A 22,082-nucleotide genomic window follows, 5' to 3' on the forward strand; every position below is an offset into this window, starting at 1 on the left:
ATGCTAACACTACTAGAAAGTTCATTTTCCTGACTATCCTCTATCATCAATACGTCATGTTCTTCCTTACTTTCTTCAACGCACGTTTCACTCTCCATTTCACGTCCTGTTTCACTTTCCACTTCACGTCCTATTTCACGTCCTGTTTGACTTTCCATTTCACGTCCTGTTTCACTTTCCATTTCACGTCCTGTTTCACTTTCCATTTCATGTCCTGTTTCACTTTCCACTTCACGTCCTATTTCACTTACTATTTCACGTCCTGTTTCACTTTCTATTTCACGTCCTGTTTCACCACCATCTTCACCCCGTCTACCCTCCATAGCTAATTTTTCTAATGCCTCAATCCTCTTGTCTAGTTTTTTTTAGATATTCCAATATTTGAGTACCAACCTCAGAGTTCACTATATTGTCCTGAACCTTGTTTCCACAAGGTTTAATTTTTTCAGCTGCATTTCCTACTTTCCCTAGGCTCACCTTAATTGTCTCCGTTCCTTTCTCCCACACATTGTTCATAGGCGCTGTCATTGGCTTCCAGCTGTTTCCTTCATGTTCCTGCTGCACAATCATTCCTTCCTTCGAGGATACACCTATCCTACTTGTAGCACCCGTCCTAGAGTCTCTCAGATGAGGCTTCATGCGACATAGATAGGAACCAGCATTGTGGCTGCCTCGACAATTGCAACAAGATGGGACGATTTTTTCACCGTTTTTAATCTTGACTCTACACTCTCGAGAGTTGTGTTTCTTACCACAGTACCGACACCTGGAGTCAAACTGGCATTTCCAAGCCATATGTCCCCAACGAGAACACTTCATGCATAATATGGGCTCCTCAATGTATTTTATAACTTTTCTGTAGCCTAGTCCTTGCACAAAAATTCTTTCTAGAGCCTCACCCTTTACCAAGGCAACAACCTGGCTTTGTTTTTCACCACGAACACTGTTCCTCTTTACCCAAACAACACTATCATTGTTGAGCAATAGATAATCAGGATCCAAATAAGTTGGATACTTAAACACTATGACCTTGGTGTGTATCATACCTTCTTCCGGAATAACCATCACAATATTCTCAAACCCATCCTTCGTTAGGTGTTCCACAGCCTTTTCTGTCCCAACTGTTATGTAGGGCCGGTGAAGACCCTCCTTGAATAGTGGTTCATATTCAAAAAACTCCTTAGCCAAACGAATCGTCCACTCCAGCTTTTGATGAAAATTCAGTTGACATGCTGTAGGGAACAACAGCCTCTTCCTTCCACCAGCCTGCATCTCCCGCGTCCCGCCGAGCATGTCCTCACTTTTTGGTCTCTTTGTTATTTCCTCCTCACTGTCTTCGTCTCGCTATCTTTGAATATTTCGACGTTCATATCTGTTCGCTACTACTTGATACGGCCTAGTATCATCCTGTCTGCCATCCCCACTGTCACACTCTCCTCTTCCATCACCTAGGCACACCGTCTCAGCCATTTCCTCGATACACAAAGGCACTGTATCACTGCAACAGTCGAGAACAAATTCCCATAACACTATTGCATTACTCAGTCCACTTTAAAAGAGACTGTGTGGAGCGTTGAAATTCTTTCACTATACTTTGCGTCTCCCACATTTTCCTTCATATTAACAACTTTCTTTGTTCATCTCGACTACTAATTACTAAAATATAAAGCAGCTTGCTGCTACTTTCTCCACCAAGATGCTGTCTTCAGAGTGCAAAAACATATGATGCGAAAGCCTATCTAATCAGTAAACAAAAATAACGAGCATTTCTTCATATTTTATTACAAAAATAACATTATCAACAATGGAAATATGAAACTATTATGATATATGTTAGGACCCATGTGGGTGCCTCTTTGATATAGGCACAGTTACATTTTACACAGAATTTACCCAAAACGCTGTGCTTATTAGTGGCTTTAGGTATTGTATGTACTAGCTCGATCTATAAATCCAACATTATGTTTGTAGTTCATCTTCTGTGTATGTACTTTTACCTGAATAAACATTTTGAATTTTGAGTTTGAATTTTGAATTTAAGGGTCGGAACAAGAACAAACCAAATTATAGATGTAGAGAGTGGCGGTTAGTTTAAAGTACTGATAATCGTATGACGGTCTAAGCTTCTATGTCATTTAGAATAAGAAAGTTGATGAAGTGAGAAGAAAGATAGACGGTTACACTATAAGTTATGTTAATATTTAAGAGAATGGTGGCTGGTTAGTAGTTTAAAGAAACTTTTACTGTACGACAGTTGGGTGAAGCAGGAGCCATGCTGGAGCAGGGTTGCCAGATTGGGCTACAAGTAGCGAATTGGGCTACTTTTAAGAGCCCCACGCTCCCAAATTTTTAATTTCGCTACTTGCGACTTTTTGGGCTAGTTTAAACGCAAGTTGGGCTACTTTGGGCTATTAATATTAAGAAACTTAATGATGATTATTTATGCTTTAATAATATAATCTGTACAAATCACAGCCGAGTCCAACAACCTGATTGACTAGACCACTTACCGCAGGATTCAAGTTCAAGTTCAAGTATGTTTATTGAGATAAGCAATAAATACATCTCAAAGGGATAAAGTAGCTTAGGCTATTTCTACACCCCTGCTTTTGACATCAATCTTGAGAATCAAAACATATCTTGAAGAAAATGTAACTTGTTGCTCGTCATTTGAACCACTCATGTCAATGCTTAAATATGAGTCTGCAATATACAAGAACGAGGTTGTGGATGCAGATCAAGATCTTGGCAATCTTCAACTGTAAAGACGTGGAAGGACTTCACACCCATTAAGCTTCAAACAGTAAATATTGGTAAGTTATCCTATTATCATATTGGTTAAATATATATATGCAGAGATAATTGTTACGAATCTCACTAGGATTCTTCCATTACTCTTCATTCTCATATTACTTTATTGTCTTGTTCTATAATTAATTTTGCATCCAGTTGTATGATATAAGATTTTGTATGTTATATATTATAGCATGCTGTAGTGTGCCTGAGTTGCATTATATTGTATGAGGCTTTTGTGTTAGATTTCTCATGTAGTTTCTCCGTGTGGACGGTTGACCATATTTGGATAAGGCCACTTGGGAACATTGTTGTCAATCGAGTGTTTATAGTTTTACCTTGATTAATTCCCATATTTGGTTGCCGTATTATTGTATGGAATGTTGTTTCAGTGTTTACTACTCTTTCGATTAATAATGTTTTGAATATTAGTACTACATTTTGTTAAATTTCCACAATGTTTATGTGGATGTTTAGTTGATTTTTTGGTAGACGCTTGGCCTGCGGACCAAAGCGTGTACAGAAGCGTGGCAACTATTGTCGAGGGGAGTCGTGTTTTATGTTAAGTCATTGGTCACTGTTATTTTAGCCCATATAAATGTTAATTATCTAGTTAGATGATTTATGTATAACTATTGATTAATCCATGTGCTTGTGTTAGTGCTAATGTGTCAATAAGGAGGTTATTCTATGATTTTCATGCTGAAGAATATTTCTGGCTATTATTTATACATTTAATTGTTATGTTTGTCCCCCTTAGCATAAATATATTGTTCTCCATTTTATGCAGTGATGTATCTATACCCCTAGACATCTGTTGGCAAGGCCGATTTATTATCATTTCTTTACACTGCAGGGAGAAGAACCTTATTTAGTCTCAAGAGTGGTAACAATAATGTTAAAACAATTAAAATCGTTTAATGTACTCTATATATCATAATAGATTACTTTGAAACCCGCATCAGTCACTAAACAAAAAATTGGGCTACTCTTATTACAAATTCGCTACTTTTAGACCGTCAGCTCGCTACTTTTAGCAAATTGAATCTGGCAACCCTGAGTCAGAATTCGGCTCAAAAATCACGCTCAGGAGTCAAATTTCCAACATTTCAGATATTTTGAAAACTGTAGAGGGGTTTGGGCAAAATATGACCCATCACCGTTTTCAGTAATTGGCATATTTTCGGTGTAAAAATTTGTAATTTGGAAATGAAAATAAGTGCAGGGAGTCAGAATTCGGCTCAAAAATCACGCTCAGGAGGCAAATTTCGGACATTTACGATATTTTGAAAACTGCAGGGGGGTTTGGGCAAAATATGACCCATCGCTGTTTTCAGTAATTAGCATATTTTCGGTATAAAAAGTCGTAATTTGAAAATGAAAATAAGTGCAGAGTCAGAATTCGGCTCAAAAATCACGCTCAGGAGTCAAATTGCGGACATTTCAGATATTTTGAAAACTGCAGGGGGGTTTGGGCAAAATATGACCCATCGCCGTTTTCAGTAATTGGTATATTTTCGGTATAAAAAGTCGTAATTTGAAAATGAAAATAGGTGCAGGGAGTCAGAATGCGACTCAAAAATCACGCTCAGGAGTCAAATTTCGGACATTTCAGATATTTTGAAAACTGCAGGGGGTTTGGGCAAAATACGACCCATCGCTGTTTTCAGTAATTGGCATATTTTCGGTATAAAAAGTCGTAATTTGAAAATGGAAAATAGATGCAGAGAGTCAGAATTCGGCTAAAAAATCACGCTCAGGAGTCAAATTTCGGACATTTCAGATATTTTGAAAACTGCAGGGGGGTTTGGGCAAAATATGACCCATCGCCGTTTTCAGTAATTGGCATATTTTCGGTATAAAAAGTCGTAATTTGAAAATGATAATAGGTGCAGAGAGTCAGAATTCGGCTCAAAAATCACGCTCAGGAGTCAAATTTCGGACATTTCAGATATTTTGAAAACTGCAGGGGGGTTTGGGCAAAATATGACCCATCGCCGTTTTCAGTAATTGGCATATTTTCGGTATAAAAAGTCGTAAGTTGAAAATGAAAATAGGTGCAGAGAGTCAGAATTTGACTCTAAAACCACACTCAGGAGTCAAATTTCCGACATTTCAGATATTTTGAAAACTGCAGGGGGATTTGGGCAAAATATGACCCATCGCCGTTTTCAGTAATTGGCATATTTTCGGTATAAAAAGTCTTAATTTGAAAATGAGAATAGGTGCAGAGAGTCAGAATTCAGCTCAAAAATCACGCTCAGGAGTCAAATTTCGGACATTTACGATATTTTTAAAACTGCGGGAGGGTTTGGGCAAAATATGACCCATCGCCGTTTTCAAGTAATTGACATATTTTCGGTATAAAAAGTCGTAATTTGAAAATGGAAAATAGGTGCAGAGAGTCAGAATTCGGTTCAAAAATCACGCTCAGGAGTAAAATTTCCGACATTTACGATATTTTTAAAACTGCGGGAGGGTTTGGGCAAAATATGACCCATCGCCGTTTTCAGTAATTGGCATATTTTGGGTATAAAAAGTCGTAATTTGAAAAGGAAAATAGATGCACAGAGTCAGAATTCGGCTCAAAAATCACACTCAGGAGTCAAATTTCCGACATTTCAGATATTTTGGAAACTGCAAGGGGGTTTGGCCAAAATACGACCCCTCGCCGTTTTTAGTAATTGGCATATTTTCGGTATAAAAATTCGTAATTTGAAAATTAAAATAGGTGCAGAGAGTCTGAATTCGGCTCAAAAATCACGTTCAGGAGTCAAATTTCCGACATTTCAGATATTTTGAAAACTTCAGGGGGGTTTGGGCAAAATATGACCCATCGCCGTTTCCAGTAATTGACATATTTTCGGTGTATAAAGTAGTAATTTGAAAATGAAAATAGGTGCAGAGAGTCTGAATTCGGCTCAAAAATCACGCTCAGGAGTCAAATTTCCGACATTTCAGATATTTTGAAAACTGCAGGGGGGTTTGGGCAAAATATGACCCTTCGCCGTTTTCAGTAATTGGCATATTTTCGGTGTAAAAATTTGTAATTTGGAAATGAAAATAAGTGCAGGGAGTCAGAATTCGGCTCAAAAATCACGCTCAGGAGGCAAATTTCGGACATTTACGATATTTTGAAAACTGCAGGGGGGTTTGGGCAAAATATGACCCATCGCTGTTTTCAGTAATTAGCATATTTTCGGTATAAAAAGTCGTAATTTGAAAATGAAAATAAGTGCAGAGTCAGAATTCGGCTCAAAAATCACGCTCAGGAGTCAAATTGCGGACATTTCAGATATTTTGAAAACTGCAGGGGGGTTTGGGCAAAATATGACCCATCGCCGTTTTCAGTAATTGGTATATTTTCGGTATAAAAAGTCGTAATTTGAAAATGAAAATAGGTGCAGGGAGTCAGAATGCGACTCAAAAATCACGCTCAGGAGTCAAATTTCGGACATTTCAGATATTTTGAAAACTGCAGGGGGTTTGGGCAAAATACGACCCATCGCTGTTTTCAGTAATTGGCATATTTTCGGTATAAAAAGTCGTAATTTGAAAATGGAAAATAGATGCAGAGAGTCAGAATTCGGCTAAAAAATCACGCCCAGGAGTCAAATTTCGGACATTTCAGATATTTTGAAAACTGCAGGGGGGTTTGGGCAAAATATGACCCATCGCCGTTTTCAGTAATTGGCATATTTTCGGTATAAAAAGTCGTAATTTGAAAATGATAATAGGTGCAGAGAGTCAGAATTCGGCTCAAAAATCACGCTCAGGAGTCAAATTTCGGACATTTCAGATATTTTGAAAACTGCAGGGGGGTTTGGGCAAAATATGACCCATCGCCGTTTTCAGTAATTGGCATATTTTCGGTATAAAAAGTCGTAAGTTGAAAATGAAAATAGGTGCAGAGAGTCAGAATTTGACTCTAAAACCACACTCAGGAGTCAAATTTCCGACATTTCAGATATTTTGAAAACTGCAGGGGGATTTGGGCAAAATATGACCCATCGCCGTTTTCAGTAATTGGCATATTTTCGGTATAAAAAGTCTTAATTTGAAAATGAGAATAGGTGCAGAGAGTCAGAATTCAGCTCAAAAATCACGCTCAGGAGTCAAATTTCGGACATTTACGATATTTTTAAAACTGCGGGAGGGTTTGGGCAAAATATGACCCATCGCCGTTTTCAAGTAATTGACATATTTTCGGTATAAAAAGTCGTAATTTGAAAATGGAAAATAGGTGCAGAGAGTCAGAATTCGGCTCAAAAATCACGCTCAGGAGTAAAATTTCCGACATTTACGATATTTTTAAAACTGCGGGAGGGTTTGGGCAAAATATGACCCATCGCCGTTTTCAGTAATTGGCATATTTTGGGTATAAAAAGTCGTAATTTGAAAAGGAAAATAGATGCACAGAGTCAGAATTCGGCTCAAAAATCACACTCAGGAGTCAAATTTCCGACATTTCAGATATTTTGGAAACTGCAAGGGGGTTTGGCCAAAATATGACCCCTCGCCGTTTTTAGTAATTGGCATATTTTCGGTATAAAAATTCGTAATTTGAAAATTAAAATAGGTGCAGAGAGTCTGAATTCGGCTCAAAAATCACGTTCAGGAGTCAAATTTCCGACATTTCAGATATTTTGAAAACTTCAGGGGGGTTTGGGCAAAATATGACCCATCGCCGTTTCCAGTAATTGACATATTTTCGGTGTATAAAGTAGTAATTTGAAAATGAAAATAGGTGCAGAGAGTCTGAATTCGGCTCAAAAATCACGCTCAGGAGTCAAATTTCCGACATTTCAGATATTTTGAAAACTGCAGGGGGGTTTGGGCAAAATATGACCCTTCGCCGTTTTCAGTAATTGGCATATTTTCGGTATAAAAAGTCGTAATTTGAAAATGAAAATAGGTGCAGAGAGTCAGAATTCGGCTCAAAAATCACGCTCAGGAGTCAAATATCAGACTTTTCAGATATTTTGAAAACTGCAGGGGGGTTTGGGCAAAATATGACCTATCGCCGTTTTCAGTAATTGGCATATTTTCGGTATAAAAAGTCGTAAGTTGAAAATGAAAATAGGTGCAGAGAGTCAGAATTTGGCTCAAAAACCACACTCAGGAGTCAAATTTCCGACATTTCAGATATTTTGAAAACTACAGGGGGTTTGGGCAAAATATGACCCATCGCCGTTTTCAGTAATTGGCATATTTTCGGTGTAAAAAGTAGTAATTTGAAAATGAAAATAGGTGCAGAGAGTCAGAACAGGGTTGCCAGATTGGGCTACAAGTAGCGAATTGGGCTACTTTTAAGAGCCCCACTCTCCCAAATTTTTAATTTCGCTACTTGAGACTTTTTTGGCTAGTTTAAACGCAAGTTGGGCTACTTTGGGCTATTTATATTAAAAAACTCAATGATGATTATTTATGTTTTAATAATATAATCTGTACAAATCACAGCCGAGTCCAACAGCCTGATTGACTAGACCACTTACCGCAGGAGAGCCCTGGTCAGAGACCGGCCCCGGGGGACGTTGATCCTAGGAACCTTTGAAAGAAAAAGTAACCGCAAGGCAAGGTAAACCTCCCCAGGGGACATAGATTTTCCAACTTTAATTGTTAATAATACTTCATCCCAAAAGCTACACCTGGTTCCACAGATCTTCATTAAGGGGAGAAAGTTATCTAGAAAGTTACAGATTGATAAATGATGGGAAAGATCCCTTACAGTTAATACCTTTGTCAGGAAGACGATGGTTGGCAAGGAGCAGTCGTGTAAAGCGGCCGTTTGAACAGTGGGGTTCTCTAACAACTCATTACCAAATAGCTTTTTCCTCTTGTGATAAATATGTTGCAAGGCAACTATTTTCAATGTAAGCTGATCCCTCCAATAAGCTATATTTCATATGTCTCAAACCAATCCTAAATGATTTTGAAAGGATGAATTTACTTTATCAAAAGATGAAGCAGATCAGTATAGCCTTCACACTGTCTTAGAAAACTTCACTCTTGGAATACTCAGAAGAATCTTTCGTCCTCATCATGCAAAGCTTCATATTAATTTGAACTACAATTCTATGTATCTGCCCCTGGAGAAAGTGGACTTTGGTAACGAATTTTCAACACTTCTGGCCACTATCAGACAAAAGAATTTTACAACCCAGGAAATGTTTCAAAATGTTCAAGAAAGATGCGATAATTTTTTAATGAAAGCTTGCAAATAGCTTCTTTCTCGTATTCTAAGTAATGTTGAAACTATAAAAAAATGTGAAAAATCTGTTACCTATCATATGCCTTAGCTTACATGGCCACCATTTTCGGAACTTCCGTTAGTATTAGCTGACCAATCTAAGCTTAGTGAAATTGAAAGTCAGTGGCGCCTACTGTTAACCATTGACTAGTCCAACATTTGTAAGGGACAAATTCCGACATCTGAATCGTCATTTTAGACCAAGACAATAACTGTCAAGAACACTGCTGGCGATCCCATACTGATTGACCTCGCTGAGTTTGTGTTGAAAATATTCAGCTTGCCAATCAGTAATGCCCTGGTTGAACGGATATTTTCGAGAGTAACGTCTGTGAAAACTAAACTGAGAAATCTTGAATGGGAATGGGACTTGAGCTTTTGACATCAGTCTTGAGAATCAAAACATATCTTGAAGAACGGTCCGTCTAATTACCACAAGCTACACAAGCTTCAGAAAGCTTCCTGGCAATACGTTAGTAATGAATAAATATGATATATTTACTCATTATAATGTTTGTGCTGAATGTACAACACGAAAAAACATAATTTTAATTTGAAAAAGTATCTGTTTATAAAGAAATTAGACGAAAATAAAAAGCTGGTGACGCCAAATCAAGTCGACGATCCAAGCTTCGGTTAGGTTAGGTTAGGTTTGGTTTAGTTAAGTTAGGTTAGGTTAGGTTAGGTTAGGATAGGTTAGGTTAGGTTAGGTTAGGTTAGGTTAGGTCAGCCTAACTTAACATATCATATTTATTCATTACTAACGTATTGCCAGGAAGCTTTCTGAAGCTTGTGTAGCTTGTGGTAATTAGACGGACCCGAACGAGGTTGTGGATGCAGATCAAGATCTTGGTAATCTTCAACTGTAAAGACGTGGAAGGACTTCACACCCATTAAGCTTCAAACAGTAAATATTGGTAAGTTATCCTATTATCATATTGGTTAAATATATATATATGCAGAGATAATGTTAATAAAATAATTAAAATCGTTTAATGTACTCTATATATCATAATAGATTACTTTGAAACCCGTATCAGTCACTAAACAAAAAATTGGGCTACTCTTATTACAAATTCGCTACTTTTAGACCGTCAGCTCGCTACTTTTAGCAATTTGAATCTGGCAACCCTGTGCTGGAGGAGCAGGGATGCCAGATTGGGCTACAAGTAGCGAATTGGGCTACTTTTCAGAGCTCCGCGCTCCCAAATTTTTATTTTCGCTACTTGCTACTTTTTGGGCTACTTTAAAAACAGGTTGGGCTATTTTGGACTATTAATGTTAAGAAACTCAATGCTGATTTTTATGCTTTTTATAATGTCATGTGTACAAATCATAGCCGCGTCCAACAGCTTGATTGAATAGACCACTTACCGCAGCAGGCCAGGTCAGAGACCGACCCCCCTGGGGACGTTGATCCTAGGAACTTCCCAAAGAAAAAGTAACCGCAAGGCAAGATAATCCTCCCCAGGGGCTATATATTTCCCAACCTTAATTGCCATTAATACTTCATCCCGGGTTCTGTCTATGTTAAGTGACCTCCCACTGTTGCCTACTGTAAATATTAGGTTTCTCTTTAGGTGTTTCTAAGAATCAAATGACTGTCGTTAGAGCGGATTAGCATACAGTAAACTTGGCAGCTTCATCTGTGCTTTCATTGTTAGTGTGGCTCTGATCTCCAGAAGGATAGTTCGACACAAGTTACCGCATATAGAAAAGAAGTTACCGCTGTTACTTTTAGAATTTGCTTAAGTGTTAAGATAAAGAAGTGTAAAATGGGGAAGTGGTCTAAATACCAGAAAGCGTTTCAGATGTCCTGGCTTAATGATCCCGTGTTTGGAAAGTGGTTGGCTGAAGTGAAAGAAAATGGAAATAAGGCATATTGTAAAGTTTGTAGAACTGAGATAAGAGCTCATAGAAGTTGTTTAAAGAAACACAGTGAAACATTAAAACAGACAAAATATATCGGAGGTAAGTCATCAGCAGATGAGCATCAAGTCTGTTCTATCAAAGAAGGAAGATAAACTTACTAAATTTGAATGTCGTCTGTCTGTATGTACTGTCGCTATCTAGAAATCTAACATTATGTTTGTAACTCATCTTGTATGTATGTACTTTTACCTGAATAAGCATTTGATTTGATTCGATTTGACTAAACAAAAAATTGGGCTACTCTACTTGCAAATTCGCTACTTTTTGACCGTCAGCTTGCTACTTTTAGCAATTTGGATCTTTTTTTTTTTTTTTTTTTGAGATATATACAAGAGTTGTTACATTCTTGTACAGCCACTAGTACGCGTAGCGTTTCGGGCAAGTCCTTAATCCTATGGTCCCTGGAATACGATCCCCTGCCGCGAAGAATCGTTTTTTCATCCAAGTACACATTTTACTGTTGCGTTAAACAGAGGCTACAGTTAAGGATTTGCGCCCAGTAAATCCTCCCCGGCCAGGATACGAACCCATGACATAGCGCTCGCGGAACGCCAGGCGAGTGTCTTACCACTACACCACGGAGACTGTACATCATCAGCATATCTCAACGATTCGATTTGGCAACCCTGTGGAGGAGGAGCGGCAGTGCCTTGAGTGACGCCGGCGTGGGTGGTTGTGGTCACTTGGTGCTCCTGGATCTTAACATCTAAGTGCCTCATTCTCTTAATTTATACTAGAGCCACCATTCTTAATGTATTTATATTCTATTGCTACTCCACGCAGGAGTTGAGATATGCTGATGATGTATAAACCTGTAGCTGGAAAGGAAGGATTATTGTTGCTGCCTGAAAGGGGAATGATTCAAGTCGTGTCTCCTGAGGCCAGTAGGCCTAAAGTGTAACTGGTGAAGACAAGGGAGTTATCAGTGGAAAGCACCAAGCCGTTACGACTATATAGCAATTGGAAGGGGTCAGGATAAGGATTTGGGATGGGACGGGGGGAAGGAATGGTGCCCAACCACTTGGACGGTCGGGGATTGAACGCCGACCTGCATGAAGGGAGACCGTCGCTCTACCGTCCAGCCCAAGTGGTTGGACATGTAACTGGTGAATAAATATTTACATTATGACCTAAACATGGCCACTATAACAAGAGGCCCGCAACAATATCGTCGTGTGTTCAGATGACCTCCGAGATATTAAACACTTGACCTCTGGCATGAAAATGATTGTCAACTGCACCCCAAGAGGCCAAATATGTCGACTGTTTGTTCAATAAATTAATGATTGTTTGAATTAGTGGTAAATTTGATATGTGCAATGAAATTAGGGTCAGATAATAATAGTAGTGTGTGTATGCGTTAAAAAGAGTAGTTTCACTTTTAACTTTCTCCATCATGTATATAATATTGTTTGTAATTTAACTTTTTACTTCATATATAATGGTTTGTATAATAATATAAGTCCTCTGTCTTGCGGAGGCGATTCCATGCTTGGAGATGCCGAGGGCATATCTGTAGGTCAGTCACGGCGACTCAGACTTCCTCCTCAGAAAGTTATGAGATGTAACTGACATATTCATCCCAACACCAACATCTCTCCCGCAGTAATTATTGATGAGAACCTCAACCATTGGAAATATTCCCTGGGTCCTGTAGCATAGGTCACAACCGAGGTTAAAGGTGCAATCCTCGGGTGGGAGAATATTTGGGTAATGTTTCTTTTCACCTGTTCACCTAACAGAAAATTGGTACCCGGGAATTAGACAACTGTTGTGGGTTGCATTCTGAAAAATTTCAGCAGTTGACCACTGGGTACCTCGATAAGCATAAGCGCCGTCTTTCATTTATAAACGGGGAGGTTTGGTGGGTGCATGGAATGGATTTTGGCCTTTGTTTATGAGGATGGGCTGCCTAACCTACCAGAGAACCCAAAACAGAAAACGGGACTACGTCACTCTCACGAGCCGCTTCCATTTTCAAGTACGACAACTTTTGGCCATATGCAACGCATATGATCGAAATGTAACGTTCTTTGTAAGAGGACAGGATGGATAGAGATTCATTACCTTAAAACCAGGCTTTTCTTGTTCCTGCTTTATCGCTCAGTTTATTCATTCCCCTGTTAGCTCTCCAATCTTATCTTTGTTGTATCTGTACTAGCTCTGATAAGAGCAGATCCACCAATGTGTGTGGATACACAGCCGATGCTCTTGAGATAAGAGATACACTTGAAGCGAATTACTTAGACGTCCTCAGTACAGCTGCTATTTGTGCCGAAAGACCATGTTAACATTGCTCAGTTTTCTCAGTTTTAAACGTTGTGTGTAACTGAGGTATATTTACTGGGTGAATAATCCAAGAAGTAGATGGACATATTGCACACACACACACAAACTTTAACAATATTGAAATTAAAAAAAAAAAAAAATTTGATGCGAAGGAATAATGTGCCAGAAAATGGAATAAATCGTGACAAAAGTGTTCAGTGAGACAGAAGTGAGACTACACGTTGGTACAGCAGGTTGACACCTGCTCCCCACAACCCATAAACCTTGCTCTCATATAATTCTGTATTGCTTTTGTTAATGATACATAGGCAACTGAAAAAGGATCCATTTTTAAACGAGTGTTAACTATACAGAAATTGTTTCGTGAATTTATAAAACTTATGATTTACATGACATATCACGTGTAATCAATGTCACTACCCAGTATTGAAGGACGTCTCTGCCCTAGCGGCAATACGAAGCATTGATGTATAGAAGGAACATCAGTTTTGTTCCAATAAAAATTATTTAACTAAGAAATTAAATAACTAAGGCGAAATTAATAATATATTGATATAATATTAAAATACTTCAATCATGTTTAAGATACCCAAGGTAAGTCTATGTATCGTTCAGTGTCTTGTTGATAACCATTTTCTACAATTTTATATAGATGTTTGAGTGGCTGACTAATTAAAATACCGACATAGCAGTACCCATTGTTAATGTAATTCAAACACCGATAATAGTGATATTTGATTATATAAATATGTCACATTTTGAGGTACACTATTATACCTAAGACCAAAAACACCGATGCTCAAGAAAACTGCATTGGCTCGCGAAACTGACATAATGTCCTGTTTTATGTTCGTGATTCCTCTGGTTGGTTAGGTTAGGTTAGGGCACTTTAGCACGACAGTTTCTTGATGTTGGGAACGCTGGCGAGAGTGGGCTGCTTAATAACCTTCCGGAGGATGATAGGCTCAACACTAAAAAAACAGTGGAGTGGGTGTATTTCGGGAATGATTGGCGAGAGACGAAGAGTTATGTCAAATTTAAATATTTCAAAAAATTATAGTTTCTTGAGTAAATAAATAGGTGCACACCATTTAAAGATAAAACTAGGAGTGCCATCTATGCACAGTGGGCTATTGACGTGGGGCTCCACGATTCTAGGGGCCTCACACTGCCATAGTGTTAACCAGAGACTTGGCAGAGTGGATAATTACTCGACCTCTCGCTGGAAAGTCCTGGGATTTAAACCCTTTTCTAAATTATATTTATAAATAATTTGTGCATAAGGAAACTTTCACTTTAGCGAACGGGCAAGGCCTATCATCAGGTTAGGGAACCCCCAATGTACATCATCTCGGTAGAGAGCCCTAATGCCCATCATCTCTGTAGAGAACCCCAGTGCATTACTTTGCCCAGGACCTAAAATGTTATTAAGACGGCCCTGACTAGAAGTGGTGTTCAAGTTTCCTTGAAAGAACCTTTCGTATAGTGTAACAACCCCCTTCTCTCTGCTGCCCCCAGCCTCCAACGGTGACTGTGGTGGTGAGGAACCTGCCAGTAGGAACCACTGAGGAGCATCTACGGTCCCTCTGCGAGAATTTTGGCGGGATGGTTGAGGTGGAGATCCCTAAACGAGCGGCTCTCTTCAAGAAGTTTATCTTCGGGTGAGGATGTGTTATAGTCTATTAATATCTAGTTGTAATAGCCACCCATAATTTGGACTTAGCTCCTAATCCAGATTATTTTTAATACTTATTAGCTACATAGTCTCCCCGGCTTTGCGCCTTCTTTTGATAATTACTTAATACTAATTAATTTCACTAACTATGCCCAAGGCAACTGTGGATTCAGTTGAATACAAGATTGTGTTGCTTAAAGCGTACTGTAGTTCAGTGGTTCAAGGCATGTGTGTTTGGGAGTACCTATGATGCAGGTTCAAATCCTCCTCATGGCTCCACCTTATTTTCTCATTGATACATCATGTTAATGTAATTTCTTTGTGCATATATCCAAGGATTTTACAGAGTCGATTAAAATAAGATTCAGACTTATAGCACATTAAATAACATTAATGCAGAATAATAAGATGAAAGATTCTGGGAAGTAACAAACAATATCCAGAATAAGCAGTTAAAGTGACACCATTAATAAAATAATTATTCTAGAACATCCACTTAAGACTGTGACTGAACTGAATCAGCTTGGAAAATATCTCATGTAAACAAGTAATCAATTATTCACTGTAACTCACTGCATAGATGGAGACATGATTAACATATCCTCATGGAATACTTGACCTTACGATAAAGACTTACAAATTTAAGAACCACATAACTCATTGTTTAAGAGTTTATTGACGTTGGTAAGGCTCGCGAGAACGGGCTGGAGAATGCCCGCACAACCAGAGATCACAGGTAGTTATATCAGTGTATCTTAAGCCTTGCATTAAATGAGTAAATCAGCTTAGTCCCCTTCAAAACCTGGTTACCCCCTCAAAATATTATCACAGAAGCAATTTAAGCGAAAGGCATAAAATAATGCCAGTAAATTTCAATATTAATAAACAAAACCCAAACTACATCAAGAAAACCCCCAGAACAATGTGGAAAGGATAAGGGTTCAATTACTTAAAACAGAACCTTACTTCATTAAATCAGTCAACAAACTATGAAACACAAATGGTGCAATAACATAAATCATCTTCACAGCTAAATCAATATGAGCTTGGCACACTCCTTAATATTAAGATATTATTAATTATGTAACACATACAATATTTACTAGACAACTCCAAACAAGGCCTATCAGATCAATAACCTACAATTATTATAGAGCAGCCAACCATCCATTTTCGCCGTCCACAACAACAACAACAAAAACAAAAATAGTTTATTTACTGAAATGACCCTAGTACATAAAACAATTAGTAATGAAAATATATATATAGCAAATAGGACTAACAGTGGTAACAATCAAGGTTTGCAATTCTGATGTCACACCACAAGTGTAACCAGACAAATATATACACGTGTACCGCTTGTTCACCCAGCTCTGACCATCAATACATACGTACTAACACACACCTTACATCATGCTAACTTCATATATCCCCACAAGGTCTTCAATATAACTCTCACGCAATTTTCATAGGAATAATATACTAATACTATAACCCAGTTATTGTTTAACCCTTTCTGTTGTCCTATCCAGAAGCTACATTAACTCCCTCGTGAAGATGGGAATACGTATATACATGGTAATTAGTGATGGTCTATTGTCAGATTTGTGCGGTTCGTGAGTCTCGACGCGGCCCTCAATGCTGTGATGAAACTGGACGGTTTGGTCGTCCAGCGACGCACCATCAACGCACAACTGGCGAAGAGTCACTGGCGCAACACCAACCAGAATACAGGTTATACGCTCGAAAAATATATATTTCCAATATACAAAAAATATATTTGAAATATCAGGTATTCTTCATAAATAACATACTTGCCTCCATAACGTAGTGGGCACAATATTCCAAGACTAACGTTGAAAGAGGAAACTAGACTGTTTCCTCCAAGGAGTGCCGGACCAACCGGGCTGTGGTGGATATGTGGGCCTTTGGGCCGCTTGGAGCGGCCCGCAGGCCCACATATCCCTTAAACTCCCTCGTGGACCAAACTTTCACAAGTCAAGCCTGGCCTCGGGCCGGGCTTGGGAAGTAGAAGAACTCCCAGAACCCCATCAACCAGATTCAGCGTTGAATCAACGTTTCTCTTGGTTAGTGTGCCTACAAGGAACACAGTAAATCTACCTTTTTTGTTTATGTAAATCACAGTATGTCGTTCCGTTTCCGTACATTGTCATCATGAATGGCATCTTGAAACTATACTTTAAATGCCACTAGCATATTTGTTTAGTTCTGGATATTGATTTTAATTCCTGGTGACAGTGTTATACGAGGAGCCAGAGGAGAAGGAAGGAGAGGACGAGGCTAGCTCTAGCCTCACTGAGGACGACCTCGACACCACCATCATGCACATGTGTCACCAGCAGTGGCTCCACCACCGCCGCACGCATAGGAACCAAGGTCACAATCACAATTCGTTTTAACAGCACTATTGTTAAGTTGTTAAGCTAGCTGCATTTACATAATGCTGTGTAATTGTTTAAGGGGTCAGCGGCATTTGCCTATATTAATTAACGTTATTATAATTCATTAATTTGAGGTTATGAACTGTGCCTAATTGCCCCCGTTAGGTAATTATATCTCTTGATATTCATCTTATTTGATACAAAAATTTAAATAATAATAATATGAATTGGCAATATTCTTATTTAACTTAATATGTAGTTTCAAAAGCAAGAATTCTGAGAGAAGACCATGATTGCAGTATATAAATCTTGTTATTTAAGTTTAGAAATATATACGGACATTTTTTAGTTAAGATATATGCGTAAATATTAAAAGTAACTTAAAAATTAGTTGATAAGCTATTCAAATCAGGTATAACTCACAGAATAATTCAGTTCGCCCTCGTCTATAATACTTCCCTGTCACTTTGTTATATAAATCAACACCCCTGTTTAAAAAACTAGTATTTACCCAGGTCTTTCCTGACTTTAAACTTCTCCAATCTATATAATGAACTATACTATACTTATATAAATGTTCATACCAAGAAAATACTGGTGGAGCGAAATATGTTATATACTATAGCCTAATGATCCCCATATTGAACTCTCAAATGTGTTCGGTCAATCCTTTTCACAAGTGATGTCCTAAATGTTAACATCGAGATATTAATTCCCTCTGATATATCATATCTATTTCTTCATAACCCTTAGAAACCAGTCTTGTATTAGTCATCCCTTTGTTGACATTTCTTTCCTAAAAATACAGAAAAATCACCAATAAATTGTGGTATATCTGCTGAAGGGCTAGCCTAGTATACAGGTGCTGAAGTATTAATTTAATCCTAGTATACACATGCTGAAGGGATAATCGTAGTATACACATGCTGATGGGTTTATTCTAGTATATACATGCTGAAGGTTAATCCTAGTACACATGCTGAAGGACTAATCATATTACTTCTGCTAAAGAGTTAATACAAGTATACACCTGAAGGTTTAATCCAACTGTATACGTACTGAAGGGTTAATGCTAGTTCAGTTGCTGAAAGGTCAATCCTTTTCATTTTTACTGGTACTCCTGTGAAGGGTCAATTACAGTACCCTTACTGCAGTCTTGTAGTGGAACAAGAGCGAGATGGGAAGAGTAACTAGATCTGGTCCACTTGTATTCTTGAACTATAGCACTATTAAATATCTGTCTCTGACGGATTTTCTTTTCATTTGATCTTAATACAGTTATTATATTATCATTTTTATATAGTATACCCATTAAACATCTACTTATTTGTTCGTGTATTGTGAAATTATGTAATCAGATCGTCTATTTTTTCAGTACAGTAAATCAAATATTATAATTGTTATTATTTGTTCATTGTTGCCAGGGTCTCCATTGTATTCAATTCGCGTTTTCGTGAGAAGGCCAATCAACCTCTGCAGAGTTATAAAAGGCTTACTGACTAACCAGCAAGAACACTTTAGTCCTGAATATTGTCCAGGACTAAAGTAAACTCTCAGTGTACATACACCGAGAAGCTGGGTGTATAGCTCTTTGCGTATATTCCTGTTCCTAAGCACTAATTAATGTTTTACCAATTTTTTACTTAATGCCCTTTTCAATTCACAGGTAAAATTGCGCTATTTATGTTTAAATAAGCGCTTTAGATTTACTTTCAATTAATCAAGTCTGTATTTTTTTCAGATTTGCCATCTTTTGGTAAAATCATGGAAATATTGTCCCAGCTGTCTACAAGCGATGATGAGGACTCTGAGACGGAGGAGGTCGAGTTCTCATTCTCTGAGATGATGCTTGATGAACCCGAGATGAAACCTGTTGAGCCTGAGATGAGGCTTTCAAACCCTGGGGTGAGGTTTGTTGACCCAGAGATGAAGTTTGCTGACACTGAGATGAGGCTTATTGACCCTGAAATTAGACTTGCTGATCCTGAGATGAGGCTTCCAAACACTGGGATGAGGTATGTTAACCCTGAGATGAGGTTTGTTGATACTGAGATGACGTTTGCTGGCCCAGCAACTAATATAAGGCTTGCTGAGCCTGGGATGAGGCTTCCTAACCCTGGGACGAGGCTTGTTGACCCAGATATGAAACAATCACCTACATGTATAAGCAATACTCCTGGCACAAAACCTTCCCACAATACTTACTAGTTGTCTGAATGCAAGATTTCTGAGTCTGTCCCCTTAAAATTCCAAATGGAAGAAGCGGCAACGTTGTCCCTCCCTAGGACTACCCAAGCTGCTCTCCAACTGATAAGTTTAACTGAGTTAAAAAGGGCATATTTCCCTTAATTAGAACTTATTAACAATTAATTAGAACTTCTTTCTAATTTATCTAGATGATATTTACATCTTGATCACAATTCAACACTTCGACAATTCGTTTATAACTTAGCCAACCACTATTTAATACAGACAAACTATATATACTCACATTTTCTCTAAATTTATATAAACCTACATATATTTGCATATTGCATAGTTTATGTTAATTACTAACTTCGCCTATGCAAATATCATATGGGTAATTAAACATACTGTCTACAACCATGTTTGTTTTCCAATTACACAAAATAGCTTTGCCTCTTGTTACTATTGCATACAGCTTGCTATCACTACTTACTATACTTCACATTTGCGTAGGCAATTTACTAAATTTGCATACAGTGTATTACCTTAATAACGTTTCTAATTAATTACTAATGCAGTATGCAAAGTACGTAAGCAAATTAACAAATACGATTTCACATTCAAGTTTGACTGGCCTTGTCTTAACAGTTAACAAACTGCAGTATGTAAGGAGCTCATCAGTGCTGTAACTTGCTCAGCTAAACATGTTGAGGTTCAGTTCCTGACCCCATTATGTACCTCTCTAACCTTAGCAACTACCGTTCATAGAATGGGTATGGGCCCACAACTGCCCATAGGATGGGTATGGGGTCCACAACCGCCCACAGGATGGGTATGGGGTCCACAACCGCCCACAGGATGGGTATGGGGTCCACAACCGCCCACAGGATGGGTATGAGGTCCACAACCGCCCACAAGTTGGGTATGGGGTCCACAACCGCCCACAGGATGGGTATCGGGTGCATAATAAATTAATTAAACTGAAAAAAAAAATGCTCTAGGATTATATATTTGCCCACTCCTTTTTTTTCATAAACATTTATCACCGTCTTTCTATGGTTTGACCAATGAACCATGGGAAAGATATTAAGGTCACCACAGTAGTTTATTTAACCAGCCAACAAATATTCTCTGACGTGTATTTCTGTGGTCATTGTTCGCCATCTGCTGGGGTGGTGGTGTACCTGTAGTATGAGTTCCTGGCCACCTCTCCGCCGGTCTGAGACGGCCGGCTTGAAGTTTTCTAGTGATGTGAATCGCCACGAAGCGAGTCTGACCTTACTTGAAGTACTGAACGTGAAAGTGGGGGATCTACTGGGGAGACAGATTAACAAATCCACAAGGCAATGATGAAGGCTCGAACCTACGCACGGGATGTTCTCAGAGGCGCCTTATCAAGTACAGTATATCATCACATGGTCAAAAGGCATGGCCAAACGAGACAGATTACACGTCGCAATAGGATGGCGGTCAGGTTTGCAGCTGGAGTCTGCTTCCACAGGTTTTTGGACACCCATAGAGGGAAGATGATTGGATTACCGAATGGCGTAGACAAAGTGGAAGTTCTTAATTGTCTCTGGCTTATTCTTATGTGGCGGTGCGGGATGCCCCCTTTGAACTGCCTACAACCTGTTCTCAGGGAGGAAATACGCTCACGGGAATGTATTGAGAACGATAACATAATTAGAGCTATTATATACTCACTAGCCATGGTTAGGTTAGGTTAAAGTTACTTTAGGTTAAGTTAAGTTAGGTTTCATTAGGTTAAGTTTCATTACGTTTGGTTACGTTAGTATGGTGTATTATTGACAGCAATGTGAAACATGGAATTTTTAAAATATTTCAATTTACCTGCAAATTTTGTACCACATGTGTCCCCTTGTTCGCGTACCACTCGTGCTAAATAGGTGTCAACGCCTCTGAGAATTCCTCTACTCTGTCAATTCCACTGAGAATTTTATAGGTGATGATCATGTCTCCCCTAACTCTTGTCTTCCAGTGCCCTGAGGTTTATTTCCAGTACTCTGAAGTTCCTGTCTTTCTGAAGATGAGGCCTCCGTGCAACAATCCAAGTGGGATGTTATCTGAGAAGCCACTTTGTATGTAGACCTTGGAGGTTCTATTTGTGAGGAAGTATTTTAGCACATAAGAGTAATTTTCTCGAGAATATAAAAAGAACGTAAATGTGGCATTTTGTAAAGTTACGCATCAAACGTGTGTTTTCTATGTTTAAAATTGAAATAGAAAACTGTCAACATATCTTAGTTCAGGTACGTTTATTGAGACAAAAAAATACATCTCAAAAGGACAGATATCTTAGATATCCAAGTGCAATCCCAGCATTCCATGCTGGCTCTTATTTATTTTTGTATGTATTTATTAACAAGAAAATACATTAGGTATTCAGTTTAATATATTTATTATGCACTCCATGACTATGATGTGGGTCATTCAAGTTCAAGTATGGTTATTGAGATAAACAAAATACATCTCAAATGGATAATGAGTCATAATGTGGATCATAATAAGCTGAGGAACTGAAAACTCAAATTTA

The 22,082-nt window shown here is 38.4% G+C and overlaps 2 protein-coding genes and 1 long non-coding RNA gene across 3 annotated transcripts in view; all 3 read left to right on the top strand.

The window, feature by feature from the left end:
• LOC138363025 (uncharacterized) overlaps positions 1 to 22,082 on the top strand; it is a 439,332-nt gene that overhangs the window by 356,963 nt on the left and 60,287 nt on the right. The gene's annotated exons all lie outside the window — the stretch shown is intronic.
• The window catches only part of LOC123745994 (uncharacterized), a 153,173-nt gene that overhangs the window by 70,804 nt on the left and 60,287 nt on the right, over positions 1 to 22,082 (top strand). The gene's annotated exons all lie outside the window — the stretch shown is intronic.
• LOC138363024 (uncharacterized) overlaps positions 13,237 to 22,082 on the top strand; it is a 49,231-nt gene continuing 40,385 nt past the window's right edge. The window contains exons 1-4 of the mRNA XM_069321791.1: positions 13,237 to 14,925; positions 16,543 to 16,673; positions 17,199 to 17,336; positions 19,083 to 19,356. Coding sequence (XP_069177892.1) covers positions 14,870 to 14,925; positions 16,543 to 16,673; positions 17,199 to 17,336; positions 19,083 to 19,356 — 599 coding nt within the window. The 5' untranslated portion in view covers positions 13,237 to 14,869. The remainder of the gene's footprint in view (positions 14,926 to 16,542; positions 16,674 to 17,198; positions 17,337 to 19,082; positions 19,357 to 22,082) is intronic.

Source organism: Procambarus clarkii, chromosome 10 (genome assembly GCF_040958095.1).
Source record: "Procambarus clarkii isolate CNS0578487 chromosome 10, FALCON_Pclarkii_2.0, whole genome shotgun sequence".
Lineage (NCBI taxonomy): Eukaryota > Metazoa > Arthropoda > Malacostraca > Decapoda > Cambaridae > Procambarus > Procambarus clarkii.